We start from the raw sequence: 25178 nt of genomic DNA, 5'->3' as shown, positions 1-25178 counted from the left end.
TGTGTCTGTAGTATCTTTAATTTCAAGTTCACTTGGATATATTAAATGCAAGTGATCACTGAATCTGTTATTGAGCTGTTACACATCTTTAATGGGTTACAAATAGGACTTGACCCAACATGTTCAAACCCGCCACATTGTGTATGTGCCTACCCCAAGTTCGGAGCATGCATTTCATATTTTTGCCGTTTGGTGCTGTATATCATACCTTGTTTTTGTTTGTCCTTTTAATTAGGTTTGATTTGTTTTATATACATTTTATAGCTTGCTATGTGATATGCGTTTTGCACATTGTTCGTACTGTGAACCATAGTTGCTTTTCACTACGATATGTTGGAGAGTTGTCCCGTTGTCAATCCTACCATTTTTTTTTTTATTTTATACATGACAAACAGTATATAATCATATTAAAATTAGTTAAAAGTATGTAAACAACTTATGAATTACTCGATTTCCGGTTCTTCTGTTCTATTGTCTGTTTAACTTGAGAGGACGCTGTGTACATCTTGTTGTCTTTCTCAAAGATCATATCTAGCAGAAACTTTGCTCTAAAACAAAACAAAAACACCCTTTAATAAATGTTATAAATATTCCATAAACAGGAGGTTTTACATTCTGTATCGCTGCAACAATACGTTCTGAACATATGATTGGTGTTAATATTTATTGCAAATAACATATTGTCGAAGGTGTATGCCTCTTTGTGTTTTAACAAGTTATAATTGAGAACGACAGTGTCATAATTGAACGTTTTTGTATATTCGCCTAACCATACCCAATCACAGTAAATAAAGCTTAATTACCACCAGGATTATAATTTAGTATGCCAGTAAGTAATTACTCAATATCAGCATAGCACTTCTGTCAATTGTACTGAATAGAAAATACACACAAACACGCGTCCAGTCACACTGACAGATACCTAATGGTGGACATTAGCAATTCTGAAAAGTGACCAGCATATTTTGGCGTATATATGGCGTCTTGTAAGAAGCAGATATCTTTAAGTTGTGTTTGGAGAATAATAAATATACTATAGAAATATGAATTTCATAAGGCAAGAAACTTAACAAAAGGAGAATATTTTGAAATACAAAGTATTCAAATATAATTGGAAAAAAAATACTGTTACACTAGTTTTGGTTCTGGATTAGCTAGTTATAAAACCAGGTTTAATCCACACTTTTCGACGAAAGAAATTACATGTACCAAGTCAGGAACATGACAGTTATATATTAATATAAATGAACCAGGGGTACATCAACGAAAGTCTCGTCATTTTTCTTACGAAATTCATTGCATGGTACCAAGACCTTGTTGATAAGTATTCAACTTCGCAAATGATACACGAAGGTCTTCAAGTATAGATTCTTGGTACTGACGTTGTTAATCATCTTAAACACGTGTTATACTATTCTTTTATTTGTTTTTATGGATATTTCTTTTACCGTTTAATCTGCTTTTATTGATATTCATTTGACGTGGCTCGGCAATTGTACATCCCGTCGTTGTGTTATTGTTCTATGATAATTTTCGTATTCTTGTCTGTCATTATTGCTAATGTGCTTTGTCTATATACCTTTTTGTGTTTCTTTGGTACATATATGACGTGGCTCTGTACTTCTACATCCCGTCATTATGTTATTGTACCATGGTAAATTTGTGTATTCTTGTCTTTAATTTGTAAGCGTCTTTGTTTGATGAATATGTTTGTATGTTTCAATTGTTAGTCAGGTGTAATACCACCATTGATTTTTCCCAATTAGTCTTTGTTAAATTTGCACTTTTCCAAAAAATGTGCAGAATTTATCTTTGTTTCAAATAATGATAATTGTCATGAGTAAAGTTTTATCCTGTCCAGTTCTATAGAAAAAAATTCACATAACATTTTATTGCATATAAGAAAATAACAATCATTGCAAGTTAACCAATCAAATTCTCCCCTTATTTTATCTGCGTACAAGGTTTAGTCACCATGTAACCTCAAGATTACAAAATTTTCTATAGAAATCCCAAATAAAAAATAATGGTGTTTTGAAATACCCAAGACATATGTTTATGACACAGAAATTGTTTTACTGCAATAAAATGTAGGATTAATTACCTACAACTGTCAAATTCAAGGGAATATTTTTTTCGACCTACTTTCGTATACAACCGGATGTGACGTATCAAGATTTGGTGGTATTACACCTAAAGAAGACATTTCTGTTCAATAAACTGAATGTGACTTTTTTCCTTTGTAATACTAGTTATTTCAAGCATTTCTGTTACGTTTTGTCATAATCAGTTCAATAGTTTAAGAAAAATCTAGTATAATGAAAGACGACAGCTACAGCGATTCGGGCAAAATTTCTTGGACAAATCCAAACCAAGCCGCATCAAGATAGAATAGAGTGTGGACCAATAAATGATCAAATATCTATCTTATCTGCCTACAAACATTTGAATATGATACACAAGATGATTTTAAGAAGATAAATACCACTAATGGACCTCTTTGTTTTCTTTATAAGGTCTCTTTTGGTCAATTTATCTCTCTCATTTTCTCAAAATTTCAACTTTTCAGGCCAAAAAATTAAAATCATAGGGTAATTTTCACTCAGTTATGGTAGAAATGTTATGAGAAATGTGTAGTTGAAGCATTTTACCAGAATGGACAATCCATATAAAAGTTTACTGTCTCCAAGGAGGTTTCAATAAGTCCTTACGAAAAAAATAGAATGACGCCGTGTACCAAAGAGGGACATAAAAGGCTTCTCTTTTAGTAAATAATTTGTCGTTACGGCATTATAAATAATTTCATCTACTTATAACTATATCTTTATTGAAGTATTTTCTAGGAAAATTTTTGATCATAGTAGAATATAAGAAATAAGGAGACCCCCCCCAACCCTTTAGTATGGCTTGTTCTGTCAACTGAATATTCATGGTAGAGTCCTATTTCAAGACAATTTCTCATAAAATGTGTTTTGGAGACTCATATCACTCAAAATATTTCATTTCATTAATTATTTCACTTAAAAAGCAAGAAATTTTAACACATGAGATTACTCACAAGGTTAAAGGTGCATATACAGCTTCCCACATTAGGTGTAATACCACCATTGATTTTTCCCTATTAATCTTTGTTAAATTTGCACTTTTCAAAAAATGTGCAGAATTTATCTTTGTTTCAAATAAAGAAATACTTGGCATGAGTAAAGTTTTATCCTGTCCAATTCTATAGAAAAAAATTCACATAACATTTCATTGCATATAAGAAAATAACCACCATTGCAAGTTAACCAATCAAATTTCTCCCCTTATTTTATCTGTGTACAAGGTTTAGTCACCATGTAACCTCAAGATTACAAAATTTTCTATAGAAATCCCAAATAAAAAAATAATGGTGTTTTGAAATACCCAAGACATATGTTTATGACACAGAAATGGTTTTACTTCAATAAAATGTAGGATTAATTATCTACAACTGTCAAATTCAAGGGAATATTTGTTTCGACCTACTTTCGTATACAACCGGATGTGAAGTATCAAGATTTGGTGGTATTACACCTAGTCAGTTGTGTTCTATGTCTTAACAATGTTAATACAGTTTTGACTGCTGGAACAAAACTATTTTCACATTTGTTTTTTTCTTGTTTGGTTGCTCACCCAATTTGGTCAATATAAGATAACTATGAACAACTGTCATACAAGTTAAAGGTTTAGCTAGCTTGCAAACCAGGATAAACCGCAATTTTCTTTGGGACATGCCTGTACCAAGTCCGGAATCTAGCAGTTATTTCTTCAACATGTTTCGATGACTGATATCGTCTGATATTTTTGAATTTACTTTCGAGTGCGGTATGTTCTTATAATTTTTTATGCCATGATAAAATAATGTGAATATATTCAGAAAACGAATCGTTCGATTTGACTTTATAACGTTTAGTAAAAATTATGTGTAATAGACGGCAACCATTAGATTATTGGCTACTTGCTTGTAAAAGACAAACTACTTACAGGAAATATTTAGGAATAAAACGTTTATATATGTAAAAAATAAAAAAATAAAAAAAATACTAATTCATCTGCTTTGATCAAATGTGTGAGCGTATTTCTCTTCTCTGCAAATGGACATTGCTTCAAGAGCACAGCATGAGAACAATTGTAAAATCCGTTTAATAGAGCTTTACTAATTTTTCTATTTAAATTAACTTCTACTGTGAGCTACGACATGATCTTATCTTTGTTACCTTTAGTAAACTTAAATCATACTTAATGGAAAGCTCTGTTCCTATTTGGCTTCATATTTTGGTTTTCTTATTAAACATTTTAATTAGGTAGCAATAAACAGTTAGGAAAAAATACTAAAATTTGCACTCATGAATTTTACCCTCCCCTTTTCTTTGCTTTCTTGCAATATCAAGCTTACTGTTTGTGTCATATATGGGCATATGTATGTAATCAGAATCTTTCATAGATTTTATATCCAGTATATAAAATGGTAAAATATAATTTCTTTTTGGTGTATCCATGGCAACAATCTGCATTTATTTGTTATAAAATATTGCAAAAAGGGGGGGAAAGATGTCACATATTTCCCCAAAATTTGACTAAAAGTAGAATTTCAATCGCTTGAAGTAATACCTTTTCTGAAACTGTGTACATATATCATTCAGCAAATCCAATGAAAATCAAATGTCTTTCATCTCATTTTTTTTGTAAAATTGCGTCAAAAACTTCGTGTAGAAAAAGAGTGTTTGTAAACAGTACATTAATTTCTGGACCGATGGCCGGACTAGCTATGAAAATACGGATTGTCAAACAGAAAACAGCCCATAAAACAGGTAAAAAATAGTCTTGATGCACTTATAAACCATCTTTGAAGGCTAAATTAGCACTCATCTGTCTAAAAATGAATTTTATTACACAATAACTTTCCTATTTGAAAAATCCACAGGGGCCAAAATGCGAAACTAAACTCCTAACTGTGTATTGCTACCTTAATAGTAGATTGGTCTCGGTTATTGCGGAAAAGACATTATTTGTCTAAATGCGCACCTGTTAGAGTAAAATTCATACAGTTCAATTGTCTATGTAAATTTTAAAATTGTTTGTATGCACATTGAACAAATCTATGTGACGTTAAAAAATTTCTGACGTCAGACACACAAATCAATGAATGTGTTTGTAGATAGATGTTTTTGTGTTCTGTTAAATTGTTCCTTTTAAAATTGTTATACGATGATGACTGATTAACCCATATTTTGACTATTTTATTTATTGTGTCTGTTTAGTTAACGCATCAATGTAAATATAACGGAATTTGATGAGACTGTCATCAAAGTGTGAGGGTTAGCGCTATAAAACCAGGTTTAATCCACCATTTTCTACATTTGAAAATGCCTATACCAAGTCAGGAATATGACAGTTCTTGTCCATTCGTTTTTGATGTGTTTTGTTATTTGATTTTGCCATGTGATTATGGACATTCCGAATTGAGTTTCCTCTAAGTTCAGTATTTTTGTGATTTTACTTTTTGTCAAATGTTTTGTTTTACCTTAAGATAAGTATGAATCTTACTTTCACATATTGTTGATATGGCTTAATATATGTTTTAATGGACAGCCTCAATAATCATAAAGATATTTTCTTTTATGATAGCGTCAATAATCATAAAGATTTTTCTTTTTAGAACAATCTCAAAGATCATAAAGATATTTCTAGAAAACAGCCTCGATAATTAAGTCTTTCCACTTTTCCTTTTTTTATTGTTTTACAACATATCGAATGAATTTTTGGCCGATGATGTTGTACATAAATGGGGGTTTCAAAACTCACCCTGTGTGACAGAACACTTATAGGAGTAATCTCCCCGCGTCCCCATTTTCTTGTTATCGCTATATCTCTAAAACGGTAAAAGATTTTAACAAACTGTTTTCACCAAATTGTTTGTCTACTCTTAAAAATGATTTGTTTGATTCGACTGGAGTGATTGAAAGACATCTTATGGGAGTTATTTCCCTTTGAAAATTTAAGAAAGGCGATATGTTGGATAAATTCATACGGTATAAGTCGTACAGGCCTACAGTCTTTTGACATGAAGTCATTGGTTCATTTGAAAGAAATTGAGGTCAAGGTCAAAGTCATATTCTAAATATAGAATTTTGCTTGTTATCGTTTTTCAAAAGAAACTGTAACAGTTAATGATATGATGTATTTGCCAAATAACTGTTTACGATAAGGCGCAACTTCAATCCATTTAAGTGGAAGTGTTTTGATCAACCCATATAGGATTTTTCTCCCCTTTTGTATTTGAAATCGGTATTTCTCCACAACCATACAAGTTATTGACCTGGGGTCTTTTGATTTGAGATCATCACTGACCTATGATCTCAAAATTGAGGACAAGGTCAAAGGTCAATTTGACGTTCTAGATTTTGACCTTTGCTGAAAATTTTTCCTTTGCATAAACCTATTAATCTTATTTTTTTATCAGTTTGATTTACCACATGACATCAACACAGAGCGAAATTTTCTAACATCGTTTTTATAAATTTCATTCTTATTATCAAGGTGGAAAGACCTTTAATTGTTCTCTGAAGAATTGGTTTTTAATTATAAATAAATTTCCTTTCAGAACAGCCTCAATAAACATAAAGATATTTTATTTTAAGACGGACGTAATATTCAAAAATATATTTCCTTAAAGGACAGCCTCAATTATCATAAATAATTTTGATCAAGTGACTCCAAACATATAACTTTGTGCAATTGTTACGATCTATTAATATAATTGACAACAGAAATAAATGTATGTGATTGTATAATTTCCTGTGTAGTCAAATTCATTGACTCTGAAATCTTAATGAGTTTCTTTTACAATAACTGGTTTTTTTTATTATGGACTTTCCTTTTTGAATTTTCCTCAGAATTCGGTATAAATGCTATCTTACTTTTACTCCGGCAATAGTTATTCACACCAATTGGATGATAATGATGTTTTTTTTATCTTTTGTTCTTAAAACAAATTAAAGAAAAAAAAATGAAAGAGCTTTTATTAAGATATCATTCAGACAGCTTCATTTACTACAATTTGTCTAACCAAAATGCCAAATGTTAATTCAACGGTTAAAAATATCTCAAAAGCATAACATGTTTATATTAAATATGTGAACATTTACTTACCAATGTATGCCTTCTGTGGGGGTCTGATGCAATAATTGCTTCATAATGAATTAAGAAAAACATTAAACTTAAACTCAAGTATAATGTGTTAACTAAGATGGTTATACTCAATATTAATATATGTTTTGGGGTAAGAAAACTGACAACATTATTTAAAGTATTGAATATGAATTTCCTTTTACAATTGCTACGCAGAGAATAATATTTCTTGATTAATGTTTATTTGTTTGTATATCCTGTATATGTATATGTGTGTGTATCGAGGGGTTAACTAATTAGAGAGAACATAAAGTTATACAAAATGATTTCATGATATCTAATATGTTCTTAATTGTCAAAAATGCCTAATGAAAAATCTTTCAACGGATGAAACAAGATGTGAATAATACCAATAGCTTTTCATGACAAACATTTGTTAAGGTATCTACAAAAACAAAAATTTGGAAGCCCCCCTCCCCAAAAAAAGATAGAAATCCAAAATGTTTACCACATGTCTAGAAAGAACTACAAATAAAACTTAAATACACTTTACAAACACAAGGAAAACAACAATTTACTCGCTTAAATTTAGATAAATTTGTGCGTAATCGTTGTCAGTATCAAACATATGTTTAATTGCTGTTACAACAGAAATACCATGCAACAATACAAAACTATATGTAAATTTTCCATATCAAATAGTGTATGCACCATTTTAAAAACATCTGTCGTTATTTAGGTCAGATAAATATCAAGATTGTATGTCGAAGAAAACAAGGAGACAGTTTTGATATCCTTCATCGTAAAGTTTTAATATTGTTCATGTAAAACATTGCATGCTGCAATCCATTAGACTTATTTCTTAATTTGTACGTAGTTGCATCTACTTCAATAAGAAAAAAATATATAAACAGAACTAGGACAATGACATTCACTGTGTTGTACAATGTATCACTGCCAGGACATTAACCTTCAGAGATATACAAAATAACAGAAAAGCGGTATATGGTTCCATCAAAAGAGAAAAACATAAAAAAAAATGATACAAATTATGAATAAAAACGAGAAGTGAAAAGAAAAATCACAAAAATACTGAACTCCGAGGAAAATTCAAAGCGAAAAGTCCCTATTCAAATTCCTAACTTGGTACAGGCATTTTCAAATGTAGAAAATGGTGGATTGAACCTGGTGTTATAGAGCTAAGATATGAGTGGTAAGAAGAATGATTTACATTTTTTTATATTGAATCCGTTGTTTTATTTCTCAAAAGTGAAATTAAATACGTATGCAATAAATTCTGTACAGAAAAACGTCAATAAACCATATGACCTTTTGACCACTACGAGTTATCCATGCAACCGACTTTAGGTCTAGGTTGTAAACATTTGGTCTAATGTTACTAACATTTAATCAAACTTAGGTAAAAAAAATAAGGATAATAGATTCATGCAAGACTAAAATTACCAAAATAAAATACAATATATACGAAATTTATGAGTTTTTAAACGAGCTGCCTTCGTCAGAATTTGCTTTTTGTCATTTAACAGTTTATTTTTTAGTTACCAAAAATAGTTCAGAAATAAATCATTTGTTTTCGTGATTAGTATGGTTTTTTTTGCAAAAATAATTAAAGACAAATATCGATATATTAAAATAATGTTTTAGTTGTTTTAATTTGATAAAAAAAAAGCTTACCTTCGTAAAATTCGAACAAATTGAAGAAGCCCTAAAGCTTTATGCTGTTCTACATTATATTGCGGAAATTCTAACTGAAACTTCCACTATAGGGATATGATGGTTAATGTATATCTAATATAGGTAATCATTGAAAATTCCCTTGGTATATTTAATAGTTCGGGATTTCCCTATAGTTTTATTTTTATATCCCACTCAATACCGTTTGCATACATAACCAAGCAGCGATCTATTTCTTGGCGGAAATATTCTTCTGGAAGAAGGAAGGAAGTGTAGGTAGGAATTCCGTATTTTAATCTTATAATATGAGTTTTAAAAGATAAAACGCACTTATTCATATCTTCTGTTGCTAAAACAGTGTACGATAATTAATTATCAAATCTTTATACACCGTGCATGTAATGTTAAGACACAGCATAGATGCAAACATTTACTTCGGTCAAAAAATATGCTTTTAGTTTAAGTACAAAATATAAAACTACAAATGGAGTAATAATAAACAAAATATCTTTAATTTTCTTTTAAACTGTCAAATAACAAATATACCAAACTCGGAGAAATTGTATAAACGGAAAGTCCCTAAGCAAAATCAAAAGCTCAAAAATATCAAACAGTAGATAACAACTATCATATATTTGACTTGCTACAGACATTTTGTTTTGAAGAAATTGATAGATTAAACCTGGTTTTATAGCTAGCTAAACTTCTGACAGCCGCATTAAATTTCATTATATTAAAAAATTTTATTTAACAAACAGACATAATGGGTAAAAATGTCAAATATGAGGGAACAGCAGTCATCATTGCAAATATCCTACAACCGATAAACAAAAAGGCATATAACAAAGCACATTAGCAAATACGAAAGACAAGAACACTAAAACTTAACATAGTACAATAACACAATGACGGGTTGAATAAGTAGATATAGAAAGATATGGTATGAGTGCAAATGAGACAACTCTCCATCCAAATAACAATTTATAAAGGTAAACCATTATAGGTCAATGTACGGCCTTCAACACGGAGCCACGTCAAAGGGACATTGCCAAAATAGACTAAACAGTAAAAGTAAAAAATTACAGACAAATAAAAAGAATACTATAACACGTGATGAATATCATTAACAACGTTAGTACCTAGAATCTATAATCCTGGTCCATCGTGTATTATTTGTGAGTTCTGAATAAAATTTATCATTGATACCAGGATTAAATTTCATTTACGCCAGACGCGCGTTTCGTCTACAAAAGACTCATCATTGACGCTCAAATCCCCAAATAAAGTATGAAGTTAAAGAGCATTGAGGACCACAGTTTCTTAAAGGAATGGTAGACTTCACTGACGAAACACACTTTGTTTTATTATGACCGTTGCATGAAATGCAGTGTCCCGATTTACAAATTTAGGCACCTAAGCTTACTACTGTACAATATGTTGAATGGCAATGTTGAGTAACACTAACACGAATTTGAAGTGTTCCATATCATTCAAGAACTTCGTGTAATTATTGCACAGGGAGCCAGCAAGGATTAGAAGTGTTCTGTTAATATCTGGAAGAGATATTTGAGTAAGACTGGCAATAGTAGAAAGTGTTTTGTATACGTATGATAATAAGTTAGGATAAGTTTTGTCAAGGGACATTAGCAAGTAAAAGAAGTGTTATGTTAAAATGTGGAAGATATGTTTTGAGTAAGACTGGCAATAGTAGGAAGTGTGACTTTCGAACAGCGGTATACTACTGTTTTTATTTATGTATATGTATGATAATAAGTGAGTACTGGCTTTGTTAAGGGACACCAGCAAGGGTACGTAGTGTTCTGTTAATATGTGGGGGAGTTGTGTTGATTTACACTTGCTATGGTAAGAAGTGTGATGTATACGTACAGTAATAAGTGAGGAAATACTTTGTTAAGGGACACGAGTGATAGTACAATAATCAAATGGACAATGCATTATATTTGGTGAGAGCACTGTTTATGTTTCTTAGTCTTAAGTTTTCTATGTTGTGTCCTGTTATTTGTCTCTTAGTCTTTTTCTTTTTAGTTGTCAGTTTATTTTCGATCTGTGAGTTTGAATGTCCCTCTGGTAACTTTAGCCCCTCTTTAATGACAACAGAACTAGTGGTTTTCACACTGATCATTACGGAATGTTTTGCAAAAAGAGTAAACGATATATTTAGGATTTGGTTTAATTTAAATTGATATCAACTTTTTAACCCCCTCATCCCCTAAAAGACACCGATAAAGGCTTTGCAAGGGATCACATAGGAGAATCCAGTATGTTGTTCTAAATTTAAAGATAAAAGTGTGTCTTCTAAAAATAGAAAATGTAATATTTATGTGTGAAAAGAAAAAACAACAAAACTCCAAGGAAAATTCAAAACGGAAAGTCCTTTTTCAAAAGAGATTTATGCATAGATATCAGCATTATCATGACTTCAAAATTCAAGTGATTTGGCTAAATATTCGTATGCAGTTTATATTCTCTATTGCTACTCGTGTTAATAGTTTTGTTGAATGAATTTTCTAACAGGTATTAATTACTTACGCTTAAAATTAAGTGATTCGAAAATATAATTATGTGTTCTTGCATATTTTAATTTAATGTGCAACATTTAGGACAACCACCATCAATGCGATTGATTTGCACAATGGTAAGTGTAAATGTACGAAAAGAAAAAAAGAAAGAAATATGAATTACATATACGTGTTCTGCTACTATGATAACTGAATGTGTAATACAATCAGACTGTGACATCCAGATGCAACTGGAAACAATCATTGTTAAGTTCCCGAATGAGCATACCAAGAGTTTATTAACCCAAAACAATTCAAATATTTTTTATGATATTTTCAATGACGTAAAAATGAAATTCGTGATATAAATCCTTAAACACTTTTCAGTGTCCGCAAGATAATCTATAATAACCAAATATAATACAGATTTTTATTTACACAAAATAAAATCTTTACATGAAGTTAACAAAGGACGGTTTAAAAAGTAGGTCGACTGATATGTTATCTCATACCTGAACAGATTTGTATAGACAATCTTAAAATAAACAGGTATTTATTTGAGACGTACAACTTTAAATATAGTAGTATATGATACAGTCACCTTAGACTATATGAAATCGAGGTTGGTTTTCTGTATGCTGACAAACTAAAAGCAATTGTTCTAAAAGTAAAGATTATTAGTTGTAAATGATAGTTTCAAACATCAGATATTCAACAAATGTATCAAAAATTTAAAAAAAGAAAGATATTACATTCTAAATTTATATAATATATAAGTAAACTAGCACTTGTTTAAAACCATTTCTTATTACGTTAGTAATTTAAATATTCGTTGGTTACAATCATAGTCTTTTCGCACTAAAATAACTAGTACAGAAACAGTTTTTATTAAAGAATAAAGTAAAATTCAGATTAATTTTTTTTTGCCAATTCATTGAAAGTAATTTATGTTCAGTCCATTTATTTAAGCTTTTGAAAAGTTACTGCATGTTGTTTTAAATTGTCTCAATTATTTTCAAACTGGGAAAGCTGAAAGTATTGAAAATTAATTCATCGTGTTAAACATGTTTTATATTATAGGAATAAAAAAGTAAAAATAGGATTTATTCTACTGTTCTAAAGAAAAAAAAAGCGAAAATAAAAAAACCATGTAACCAATAAATGCTTTTTTTTTTTAGCAAACACAGATTCTATGTACAGAATATTAAGTCAGTACAAAACAAACCGATTTATTAATGGTCAAGCATTTCTCAATTATATCATATAATTTGCAATGATAAAAACTTTTTCCATCAAGAAATATTTCAGTATAAGATATTTCATTGATCTTCATGAATTGTTTCTTTTTTTAAATATAAAACATAATCTCCATCTATATACTTTTCATTTATTTTATGTAACAACGCTTTTACAAATAAAGATATTATAAATTCAGTAAAAACCGGTTATGTATTTTACTCCTATGCTTGTCTTAAAAAAAAGAGGGACAAGAGATACCAAAGGGACAGTCAAACTTAAAATACTGAACTGCGAGGAAAATTCAAAATAGAAATTACCTAATCAAATGGCAAAATCAAATGATAAAACACATCAAACGAATCCTGACTTGGACATGCATTTTCAAATATAGAGATATTTACATAAAATCTGTATAACTTTGATTTGGTCATGCATTTTCTATAGAAAAAGTAAAGGTATAAAGGATTTTAGTGTAAAAAAAATAGTTTCAAATGGATAACAAATTAATCTTTTATGAAGACATTTAATATCCCACATGTACAGCTTTTAACATACACTAAGTACTATATAAGTAATCATTAAGGTTTGATAAATACTTGAAAAAGTGTCTTCTAAATATATCAATTAATTAATATGCATAGAAATGTATTTGTTAACAAAAAAATATTTTTAAACTGATTTCTATTATAATAACTGCTAAAGATAAAAATTTGTATTTGACGAACAAATTGTAATACACTTTTGAGTCAATAAATTAAATCTCAATTTCAATCTCAATTTCAATCTCAATTTAAAGCATAAAAAGTGAGATCATTGAAGAACATTTGATAAAAGAACTGCTCCAAAATATGTAGCATCCTTCGTGAGGTCAATGGTCGTACCAGCAATTTTGTTTTGTATTTCTAAAACATCATTCTGCTGAACGAATAATACACTTGTTATGCTGCAAGTCTTCATCTTTTTGTTTTTATGACTTTTTGGTCCATGAACATAACTGTCGTTGCCTTCCACACACCTAAGTACAGTGTCAGTGTTTGGGTTATGCCGATGATGTATGATGGCTATTTCTTCCCTGGACAAAACATTATTGAACACAACCTAAAATAACATATATCTATCCTACAATAACATATAGATATTTCTTCCCTGGACAAAACATTATTGAACACAACCTACAATAACATACATTTATTTTTATTTTCAAAATTATTTTCCAGATTCTGTTAAATAAACAATTTTCAGTAGCCAGAGCAATCTAATACAGAATGTTTTAAAAGATTCCTTCAATTACAAATATTTGATAAATTACAGGTTTATCTTGGAATTAAACAATGTTTTCTATGTAAAACATAGCGAACACTGATTACACTTTCTTGTTTCAGATATTAAAAAAATTATTTTCAAAATCTCAATGATACAAATAAGAAGTACATAGAAAATGATTGACATCTAAAAGAAAATGTTTTAAATTAATATCGAACTATAATACAAAAGACCAATAGCAAAGCATTAAACATGTATTTTGTTTTTGTATTTTTCATATTGCTAGTTTCAGATTTTGTTATTAGAAAACATGTTGGCTTCAGTTAATTAACCAAAAGTCTTTTCTTTTCAGGTAAAAGTCAAAGTATATGATATAAATGCCAATAAGCAACTATCAACCAGAGAAAAATTTGAAAAGGATAACTATATGCCATCGAATGGCCTTTAAAAATGAACAAAACCGATATCATAATTCAAGCTATAAAAGGCATTGGTGTGAAAACGTGTGGAATAAACCAAAGGACAAACGAAAGACAAAATATGAAAAACAGCTTCCAATGTCGATTACTGATTTTCCCAATTATTGATGTATTTGTGTGAATTCTTTAACAAATAACTTTAAATTTTCCGTCCTGAATATACGCGAGATATTTGAAAGCAGTCATCAACTAAAGCTCTACAAATCAATCAATCAATAAGGATCTTCAGAAAAACAAAGTCCAAACCAGTGGCTCTTTAAAAAAGAAGCGGAAAAAATCAAAGAAAAACATAAAGACTCGAAATTCAGAGAGAGACCAGATAAAAACACGGCTAAACAAACGTAAACGACGCAAAGACAAACATCAGTCTACCAAACACGTCATTTAGGTCTGGGCAGCATTTATCACTCCAAAAATTATGGATAAACATCTCGGGTGATGTACAATGGTTAGCAGAACAACGCCTTCTGATTGGTTGTGTATAATTATCTAAGGTGATCCGCATTGGTTAGCAGAACCCGCCTCTAGATTGTTTGTGACAATAATTGAGATTCCAAGGAAATAATCTCCTATCTAGATTACATAAGTTATCGGTGACAATCTGTCAAGCTGTGATTTGGTCTACAACTATTTTGAATGAGGTTAGATAATTATAGTTAAATACATGGACGATGACAATATGATGCATTTAATATACACATTAAAATAACACAAAAAAAATACAAATAAACAAAACACTAATTAACATTATTCGGTAGGTTCTTTATAATGCAATTCTTAGGTTTCATATGTTACACGTGCGTTTCTCCCAATAAAAAGTAATGGTCATTTAAAGTGGATTGCATTCTTAGTACCCAAATATAAATTATCGTCAATAAAGCTATTTTTGGTCGGCCTTGAATTATTTTATCCATTATACTTTTCCGAAACCTCTTCCCCCGCAAACAAAATGAAGAAACAACAACCAAATATAATTGAGTCCACAAGACATGTGTTTACTGTACGAAGCATGTGGCACCTGACAGACGTGTCTCTGTTACTTGTTTTAGATTTCTAAAGTTTTGTTGTGAACATTCCTGATTTTAATTATTATAATAAACTTACATGGAAGTAAACGAGATATATCCCTGTTTCTTTGGCTTTATATTTCCCCTTTTCTGTATCATCAAAAGGATTTTCAACATTATTCCAATTTGATCTCTCTAGAAACGTCATAGTCTGACTGTTTTCTGAAAATATCATAGCATCATATACTTTTTTTTATTTGAAAATGTATCAACATCAGATGTTAAATATATAATGTAAAAATTTTTTCGTAAGTATAATCGGTTTAGAAAATTGTCCATTAACTGGCATCTTTAATTACTTGTCTTAAATTGAACAGATATTAGTCAGTGAAAATTGGAATACATTTTGGTAAGCATCATGACCATGTGGGGTATGTAACAGTTTCCGTTATTACGCAAACCTCTGTTTTAATGTCAAATTATGATAATAGCATTTTGAGTGCATTTTGGAAAATACTGTAGAAAAACCTATTTTTATAACATAATTTATGTCCATTGACTACTTACTTAAACTTGTATATGTTCTATTTCTACAAACTGTACCATGCCATATGTTATTGCATTCAACTGAGAGAAAAAAAAAACAAATTATTCACTCAACTTTACAAATAAACGAAATAAACAAAAGCAAAAATGCATTTTAATACTGTACAGAGGAATCTACTGGACAAATACCGCCTTAATTTTTTCACTTGGTACGTGTAAAATTGTAATGGTGGGTCTTTTTAGAAATTCCTGAAGTAAATTTACAATACATGTGTCTTTTACAAATAATTTTGAAGCCCCAGTCCATCAATTGAACATTATAACGAGCGTTATGCTTATGATGCAATTAAACTATGGTTTTATATTTGTCACAGTGTGCAAAAGTTTAATCTCACTTAACTCTTCAATTAAAAAAATATGAAAGCCTGTATAATTAGTTGTATCTTTTTGTAGGTTTTGATAATACTACTGCTGCTTTTACCTATACCTGATTTTCGTAACAGAAGGGAGGAGCTTCCAAGTAGGATATTGGACTGGTAAAGTAAAGAAACTTGTCAAAATTTTTACGAATTCCATCACAGTTTGGTTGACTGTTATGGATTATCTTAGTCACAGATGACCATGGGTATGTAACACTAGGGGTTCCTCAAGTCCGTTATCTTCGCCTCGTAGCTAGCCTCACTGCATTCAACTTATAAGGGGATAATGAAGTTTCATGAGCAATACGACGGGTGTAATTACTCGAACAAGAGCTACATACCCTTTCGAGGTATGAGTTTATGAGCCAGCGGTATTCTACAGGGTTTACTCGAACAAGAGCTACATACCCTTTCGAGGTATGAGTTTATGAGCCAGCGGTATTCTATAGGGTTAATGTTGTTGACTCTTTACTTTTCTGTGAACCTTCCCCAGAATGTTGTTTGTCTTTTTTCTTTTCCCCATGTTTTTGTCCTTTCTTCGACTTATAAATTCCTATTGCCTCGTTTGTCACTTCTTTTTCTTTTATCATTTCGGTTTTATTTGTAAGTGTGCATTAATTAAAGTTCATAATACTTAACCTTGACGTGAAAAATTAATAAGTACATGCAAACTTTTTTTAAAATGTTAAACAATGAGTATCATGCATGTACTTTTTTTATTTTTCAAGATATTTCAGACCTTAATTGACCAGTTTCAAGTATTAAACATAACATTTTAAATGAAACAAGTATTAGCTTCTCAAAAAGTTTGTCTGGATTTAGCATATCATATGTAGTAAACATATTACTGATATAGGATCTCAGATAAATGAGGGTTGAATTTGTGTTTTTGCGAAAGTTGTTTATTGCTACAAAAACTATATGTAAGAAATAAATCTTGATTGTCATATTGTTAACTGATTACTGTGAAATTTAAAAAAAAAAAAACTTGATAAAGACGTTCTCCGTAGTTCTTAATTTTAGTGATTGCTTCTTAACTAGATATCAAAAGTTAATTTAAGCATCAGTGAAAATATAAGGGTGATTAGTCTAAAATGTGAATGATGTGCACCATATTCTCTATAACCATTTTTTGTCTTTTCCCAGATCTTGTCTTCATGGTTGATATCACGATCGAAGTCAGAAGTATAATGTGCTGCTTTTATTTTCATCTGAAAAATAATTGATAGGTCATGAATAAGATAATCATTTGCATTCCAATGATATTTTAAAATAAGTAAAGCATATTAATTTGATGAATTTACAAATAAAAGTATGTATACGGTACATAGACAGAAGAAGAAGTATACTTAACAACAATTTTTTTTTTCATTTACCTGTGTATTATATGACGTAATTTGTTTTTCAAATTTGATGTTTTTCTAAAATTGTTTAACTGCAGTTCACAGCAGTTTTATACTTTTACTTTAATAATTCATCACTTATTATTATTAACTCTGTATTTACATTGTATCACAGATCAAATGTATTCTTGCATTGTGTGTTTATTTGTGCCACTTCGTTTTTTGATGGAGTAAAGTCATTCCAATTTATATTTTATAGTGTGTCTTTCCATGTTGTGATGCAATACTACTGTTTTATAAAGAGAAGGTTTGGTACCATTTAAATGTTTAATCCCGCTGCAATTGTTTGCACCTGTCCTAAGTCAGAAATCTGCTGTTCAGTGGTTGTCGTTTGTTTACGTGGTTCATTAGTGTTTATTCTTTCTCGTTTTTTATATAGATTAGACCGTTGGTTTACCCGTTTGAATTGTTCTACACTAGTATTTTTTGGGGGGCCCTTTATAGCTTGCTGTTCAATGTGAGCCAATGCTCCGTGTTGATAACCGTACCTTGACCTATAATGGTTTACTTTTATAAATTGTGACTTAGATGGAGAGTTGTTTCATAGGCACTCATATCACATGTTTCTATATCTATATACAGTACATGTAACTATGGCAACACACGAAATACTACCAGATAAGCAAGATAGACTGGTCTATTCTGTATGCAATATGTGTATCATCGCACGATCATATTATTGTTTTTTACTTGTTAAATTAACTCATGTTGCTATTATTTTTGTTTTACTTATACTTATTTAATGATATCAGTCTTTTTCTGTAGTACATGATTTTACAAGAAAGTAAATATTTTTTATATGAATTGTGTAAGGCTGGTCAATTTCAATGTTGACATATCAGAGCACAAAACAGACATGTAGACTTATATCTATGTATAATTGCTACAGTTAGTATGTACTTACCGTTTTACTAGGATCACCTTTCTCCCCTTTCGGTCCTATTAATGAATAATATAAAACGATTGATTAAAAGATGAGGATCGTCAACTTATGTTTTAAGATAAATAACCGTGGCTATGTCCTTTAAAAATTACTGGCATATGAGACATAAAATCAAACTGATATATTAGTGGAACTAAACAATATAAAGTAACGAAAAAGCATATAAAACATGTAAAATATATACCTAGACTGACATATCAAATTTACTGCCGAACTGGCGTTTTAACCGTAAAGCAGATAAAATTGTTTTCCACTACATATACGTGTATTCGAAGCTTGAAAATATTACATTCCAATTTTGGTAAAATTTATACCCAGACTTAGTAAAATTAAGTAAACACATACGTTGATTCGTGTTTTTATAAAATGATACACACCAGTATTTCCTTGAGTTCCAATAGGACCCTGATCTCCTTTTATACCAGGAGCACCACGTGATCCTTGTTCTCCTGTTGTACCAGATTCACCCTTTTCTCCTCGATCACCTTTGGGTCCGGGAGGTCCTTTTCTCCCACGCCTCCCTCTGCACTTACATCTGCGAGCTGAGATTTAAATATATTGAACAGATATAATTTTCTATAGAGCTATTTCATTTGAACTAAATCAACACGTGCATCAATTGAGAGGCACAATGTAGATTTCATATCAAAATTTTGTTTGTTATGCTGTTTTATTTCCTTATATCCCACATTTGCTATTATTTATATTTTAGATAAGGGTGGAGGTTTAGTACCATTAAAACGTTTAAACCCGCTGCTATGCACCTGTCCTAAGTCAGGAGTCTGATGTTCAGTAGTTGTCGTTTGTTGATGTGGTTCATAAAAGTTTCTCGATCCTCGTTTTTTATATAGATTAGACCGTTGATTTTCCCATTTGACTGGTTTAACACTAGTCATATTTTGGGGCGCTTTATAGCTTGCTGTTCGGTGTGAGCCAAGTCTCCGTGTTGAAGACCGTTCTTTGACCTATAATTGTTTACTTTTATAAATTATGACTTGGATGGATAGTTGTCTCATTGGCACTCATAGAACATCTTCTTATATCTATAGATGTTTAAGATGTTACACCCAAAAATTGTATGTGTTCTTTGTTCTTAAAAACACGTACTTGCCGCGGATTAATGCGGTGGTAGTCTTTAGTGTTTTGGGGGTGTAAAATGTTATCCGAAACTTATCAAACATTTGTATTCATATTTGTATTTTGGAAACGTTTTGTACTTGTATCGTCTTTACTTATAGCAAATACGTTCGAAACGTTTTGTACTTGTATCGTCTTTACTTATAGCAAATACATTCGAAACGTTTTGTACTTGTATCGTCTTTATTTATAGCAAATACGTTCGACACGTTTTGTACTTGTATCGTCTTTACTTATAGCAAATACGTTCGAAACGTTTCAAAGATCATCTTGTGCAATAGTTATATATACCTCTCTTCGTTTTGGTTTTCTTTTGAGCATTTCGTTTAAAAACCACGTGATTGTAAATTTCATCGTCGTCTTCATCCTATTGAAAGTAAATGAATAAAACTTTGGAAGAAAAGACATCAAATTTAAGGCATAACACGAAATGAAACTAAAAAAAAAACCACTAGAAGTTCGCCTTCTATGCATTTGCTGCAACGAGACGTATAGACATATTTTGTTTTATTGTCTTTTCAAAAATCTAGCCGTTGACAATTGACCTGGATGTCAACATTTTGAAATTTAATGACAAGACAATATCTTTTTACATTTTAACATTTTAAACAATAAAAAGAATAAGTATTTATATTTATCAGATTTATATTTAATTCTTCCCTGTCGTTTTAACACTAGTAAAAGGATTATATAAAATATATTTGCCCTTGCAAAGTACGAATAACTTGCAATGTCATTGTTTATTACAGCGTTCATGGTGAAGGTTAATCTAGAAGAGCGCTATGGACACACGCTATTTTCCTATGCAAGCATTTTAGATACGGTATAATGTAAAATCAAATTTAATTGAATGATGCGTTGTTTATTATACAAGTGTTATACAGTTAATTGACTTTTCTTAGCTGATTTTCATTTCACAATCTAGTGAGTTATTAATAATTTATTATTTCCGAAATAAGAGGGGCTAGGCTTAGTGTTCATAACAATGACATTTGTAAGGTAAACCCCTGCTGCTCTCGACTTTTTTTTTTAATATTTTGCCATGCCGTAGCCAATAAAAGCTAACTATACGTTTTTGCTCATTATTGAAGGGCTTACAATGCCTGATGGTTGTTTAAAGCCTCGTCTTTTGTCACTGGAAGACGATAAACCAGGTTTATCTTATTATGTTTTGAGAAGCTAAAATGCATATCGATTTTACTTATACTGCAACTTTAAAAACTAGAAAGGGGAAACTACAGAATGTATTGTTATGAAAAAGGGGAATTCCATTATGTTGTTATCCTATGAACTAATGTTAATTCGATTTGAGAGTACAAATTAATCTGAAAATTATAATCGAGACATATACTAACTGCACTCATTTTTCGCTCATTTTATGTAATTTTAAAACGAAATAATTTTGACGGAAATTTTCGCAGAAAATTATCAGATGTATGTAAGAAATGTAGAAAAAACAAAGCGCATTACAAAAAAAGAGAAGATTGATTGATTGTTGGTTGCTTTACGCCGCATTAGAGAAGAAGGAAAATTTATAGAACAAGGGAAAGCAGTTTTAAAAAGTAACTTACAAAAACTCAAATAAACAAAAAATTATCTAACAAAATTTACCGGATTGATGTCAAGTCCTTCTTGAGGAGTACGCATTTACTGTTTTAGAGATCAAGTTCATTAAGGATAAAAAAAAAAACTTTCTTTATTCACGGGAAGTAATTGAATACATAGATTGATGTCAACTTTTGAAGTAATTAAAATCAGTTAGGTTTACTAAGCCGTTAATACTATGATGTACATTATGTGACTATGAATGTAAAAGATTTACTTATTTATTTGAACACCTTTGGCACATCATATAGATGAAACTGTCTTCATTTTTGCTGCATACATTGATGGATAAAGATAACTAATTAAAAAGATAATACAAAGAAAATACCACCAGTCGAAAAACTAAATAGAAGTTTTTTTATCTGCAAAAGAGCGTTGCATCAACCTATCTGCGATGAGTTATAATTGTAAATATTAACTTAAAGATTAATAAAAATAAAAAACTGAAATGTTTTAATATTATTTTATTTCCCTTTAAGGTAATCAGATCAATTATAGAACAGAAAGAGGAAGTAAATTGATTCAGGAGAATTTGTCTGATTTCAGCGAATTCAACGGAAAGGGAGATAATACCAGTTAAGCTGATGTAAATCAATTATGTTTCCTCCGTCATTTTCATGTATAAATTTTACAATATTATACATGAAGAATGAAGCTTTCTTAACGACATACCTTCCCCCCTTAAAAGAACCCAGCTAAAAACAAAAAAGAAATAAAAATTCAAAATTCAAAATACAAATACAAAAGCGAAAACAAAACACTAGCTAGAATACAAAAATTAAAAAAAAGGAGAAAAACAGTTTTGCACGTGTAAAAGTATTCGTTAAAGAAAATCGAATTAAAAGTATTTCTATGATTAGAAATAAACATTTTTTAATACTTACTCGATGAGTTTCTTCAACTCGATTTTGTAATGCCTCTGAGTGTAATGCAGCTTTATGTAACTCGGTAGACAGTTCTTTTCTGATGTTAATATTTTCTGATAGTATCCATACATTGCATGCCAAAATTGCACAAGACAAAATAAATAGAACTATAGTTGCTAAGATAATTAGTCTTTGTGAACTCGTTAGTGATGGTTTTCTTTGCGTTGTTGTGTCAATGTTACCTCGACATTTAGAACATGGCGACATTTCATGTGCATAATTAGCATCAGAGTATAAATCCATTTCAAAATAAAAAGTTTGGTCGAGAAAGCATCAAGCCCAAGTATATATGCTACTAGCTGCTAGTTGCTTTTCCCGCCATTTAAACATACCTTCTCTATTACGTTTTTATTTTTTCCAAATTGTCATGCGCATTGTTCATAGATAGGTAAGTACGTACATATATATATCTATATAGGTCTTTAATATCACAGGTGAATTCTACTTGCACTTTGATTCCCAGGAAATCACTATTATATTAATATCAATCCAGGGCCCAGATATGTAACTTGTATTTAAATGGTTTTTTGAAAATGATTGATTTGTTTACGATTTCAAATTGAAATATTGTCTGTATAAAACAATGAAATATAGATATTATTATTTAATTTTATGACTAAAATTTCTTGTATTTGATACTTTGGTCACAGTGTTTGCTCCCCGGGTGTTTTTATCATGATCTATGGATGATTGAACATATTTAGTGTGGAGCGCAAGTCAAATATAATATATCACATATTAACTCTTATAACTGAAAGCTGTCAATTAACTCACATTAAAAATTATAGATTCAATTAAAGTTTTGTGTTATTTGACAAATTATATACAAGTATAATGATATTTATCTATTTTCAATTTTCGAACTTGTCCAACATGATAATATATGTATAAATTATTAAACTATATTAAATATCTTTGAACTTTAAAAACATCAAAGTAATGTAATATGGTTAAGTATTGTTATACATTTTGAATAACTATCTCACATATCATTGCATTTTGGGTAGTTTATTAATAAGCTGAACATGTGTTTCTGTTTTCTTCTATAACTTTTAACGCTTGCGCCGAATAAAACACAGACGCAGTCTAATTGTTAGAATAAGCACACTACATATTTTTCATTTTGTATTTTCATTTGATAACCATGTATTATTTCATTATATTCAGTTACCGTTACTTCCCTGGAAAATATTGCTGGCTCATAAACTACCCTGAGTTAATTCAGACTTAATGTAAACAGCACAGGGTGTCGAGTATCCAAGATGACTAATTCAGCCTTAATGTAAACAGCACAGGGTGTCGAGTATCCATGAGGACTAATTCAGACTAACTGTGAACAACACAGTGTTGCGAGTATCAGATGACTAATTAACGTTTATCCTCTTTGTATATTGTTTTACAGTTCATTTAAGACAAGAAATTGACACAGATGGACAACTATAATAATGTAGGATATAACAAACATGACTATTTCAGTTTCGCAATGTCCAATTTTTCTCAGCAATTATACTCCCTGTCTTCAAATGGCGTTAACATATCTGTTTTACTAATGTATTATGGTTCGCATTACTTGGATTTTATAAACTTAAGTGTTCTTCTGACGGAAAAACCTATATTGGCAAGTTATCATACTTATAACGAATAAGCGGACTGTGTTTTTTGATTGAGTTAAGCATTCCAATTGATATTTTATCGTGTGTTTTCTATGTTGTGATGTTATACTATTGTTTCAGAAAACAAACCACTAAAACGTTTAATCCCGCTGAAAATGTTTGCACCTGTCCTAAGTCAGGAATCTGATGTACAGTAGTTGTCGTTTGTTTATGTAATTTATACGTGTTTCTCGTTTCTCGTTTTTTATATAGACTAGACCGTTGGTTTTCCCGTTTGAATGGTTTTACACTAATACTTTTGGGCCCTTTATAGCTTGTTGTTCGGTGTGAGCTCCGTGTTGAAGGCCGTACATTGACCTATAATGGTTTAATTTTATAAATTGTTATTTGGATGGAGAGTTGTCTCATTGACACTCACACCACATCTTCCTATATCGGTAAGGTTTGTCTGTGTCTCATACCACGCGGTCGTAGATCTTTCACAAATTAGAACAGTCTTCGTATTTCCCTTTGTTATATTTTTGCTAAACTTGATTTACATTTCGATTGATGCATGAATATTGAGAGCTGATTGTCCCAAAGAAGCAAGTTCATGCGATTTCGATGTTTTTTTGAAGTGAAGAAAAAAAATGAGCCTATGAAATTAATGGCTGTTCTACATATTTCGAATTACGTTTAGTAATCGTTCTTCATGCCAACTATTACAAGACGAAGTATCTATATTGCAGACTTTTTATAGTTCGAACCTCTTTTACAGACACAATATAAAAAAGAAGATGTGGTATGATTGCCAATGTTTAGTTATGATTGCTGATCTTCTGTAATTCAACCTACTGTTACAGGACAAAGGGTTTACTAATGACGACATATATTCAGTGTTTAGATCTTCTGAGAGATCTGTAGTTCAAAATCTACCATTGGTAGACAATGTTTGGTTTTGTGACAGATCTTCTACAGCCAAACTACTACTAAGAGACTAAGTGTTTGTCTTTTATTAAGAGGACAAAAGATGATATATTAGAATACAGAAGATATAATGGATGTAAGTATGTGAAAAACGAGCAGATTTAGGAGATGATAGACATATGGTATGTTCACATTGAGTAGATTTAGAGGACTCATATATGGAAATTTTTTGAGCAGGTTTTGACAATTACAGACAATTTATGAATATTGCATAGATTAAGAGATTGACAGATTGAAAAGGTTTTGACGATGACATATGGTATGTT

The 25178-nt window shown here is 30.5% G+C and overlaps 2 protein-coding genes and 1 long non-coding RNA gene across 11 annotated transcripts in view; 1 reads left to right on the top strand and 2 right to left on the bottom strand.

Moving 5' to 3' along the window:
* Positions 1-9549, bottom strand: part of LOC143066917 (uncharacterized) — a 33519-nt gene extending 23970 nt beyond the window's left edge. The window contains exons 1-2 of one of the 7 annotated variants that reach the window (XR_012975788.1): positions 8848-9549; positions 448-548 (exon numbers count right to left, since the gene is read on the bottom strand). The gene's annotated coding sequence lies outside the window, so the exon portion shown is untranslated. Of the gene's footprint in view, positions 1-447; positions 549-7173; positions 7596-8847 lie in introns of those variants that run through there. The other 6 variants (XR_012975786.1, XR_012975779.1, XR_012975783.1 and 3 more) reach the window with 6 other exon arrangements.
* A 2233-nt stretch (positions 9550-11782) lies between these two features.
* Positions 11783-22722, bottom strand: LOC143066916 (uncharacterized). Of its 3 annotated transcripts, none has more exons than XM_076239763.1 (8): positions 22292-22722; positions 20094-20169; positions 19043-19207; positions 18627-18661; positions 17446-17530; positions 15922-15981; positions 15452-15576; positions 11783-13703 (listed from the first exon to the last, which is right to left on the bottom strand). In XM_076239763.1, exons 1-8 carry the CDS (start codon positions 22574-22576, stop codon positions 13416-13418), a joined length of 1119 nt encoding a protein of 372 aa, XP_076095878.1. In that variant the 5' UTR covers positions 22577-22722; the 3' UTR covers positions 11783-13415. The 3 variants fall into 3 exon arrangements, with proteins under 3 accessions (XP_076095878.1, XP_076095877.1, XP_076095879.1); XM_076239762.1 differs by having other exon boundaries at positions 17431-17530; positions 22292-22720; XM_076239764.1 differs by having other exon boundaries at positions 13528-13777; positions 17431-17530; positions 22292-22720.
* Positions 14241-23857, top strand: LOC143066921 (uncharacterized). Its single transcript, XR_012975795.1, has 5 exons — positions 14241-14988; positions 16354-16525; positions 20552-20625; positions 21887-21993; positions 23501-23857. It is a non-coding gene; the product is annotated as an uncharacterized LOC143066921 (long non-coding RNA).
* Positions 23858-25178: the final 1321 nt, after the last annotated feature.

This window comes from Mytilus galloprovincialis, chromosome 3, assembly GCF_965363235.1.
Source record: "Mytilus galloprovincialis chromosome 3, xbMytGall1.hap1.1, whole genome shotgun sequence".
Classification (NCBI taxonomy): domain Eukaryota; kingdom Metazoa; phylum Mollusca; class Bivalvia; order Mytilida; family Mytilidae; genus Mytilus; species Mytilus galloprovincialis.
The sequence above is the reverse complement of the archived record's forward strand: the minus strand, read 5'-3'. Positions and strand labels throughout refer to the sequence as shown.

Excerpts from the sequence above, each read along its gene's own strand:
- LOC143066916 (XM_076239762.1), bottom strand. The coding sequence starts at position 22,576 with ATGGATTTATACTCTGATGCTAATTATGCACATGAAATGTCGCCATGT. Across the intron at positions 15,982-17,430 it reads AAATGGTTATAGAGAATATG|TTGAATGCAATAACATATGG; the intron begins GTGCACATCATT and ends TTTTTCTCTCAG. Across the intron at positions 13,704-15,451 it reads TATATCTCGTTTACTTCCAT|GTTGTGTTCAATAATGTTTT; the intron begins GTAAGTTTATTA and ends ATGTTATTTTAG.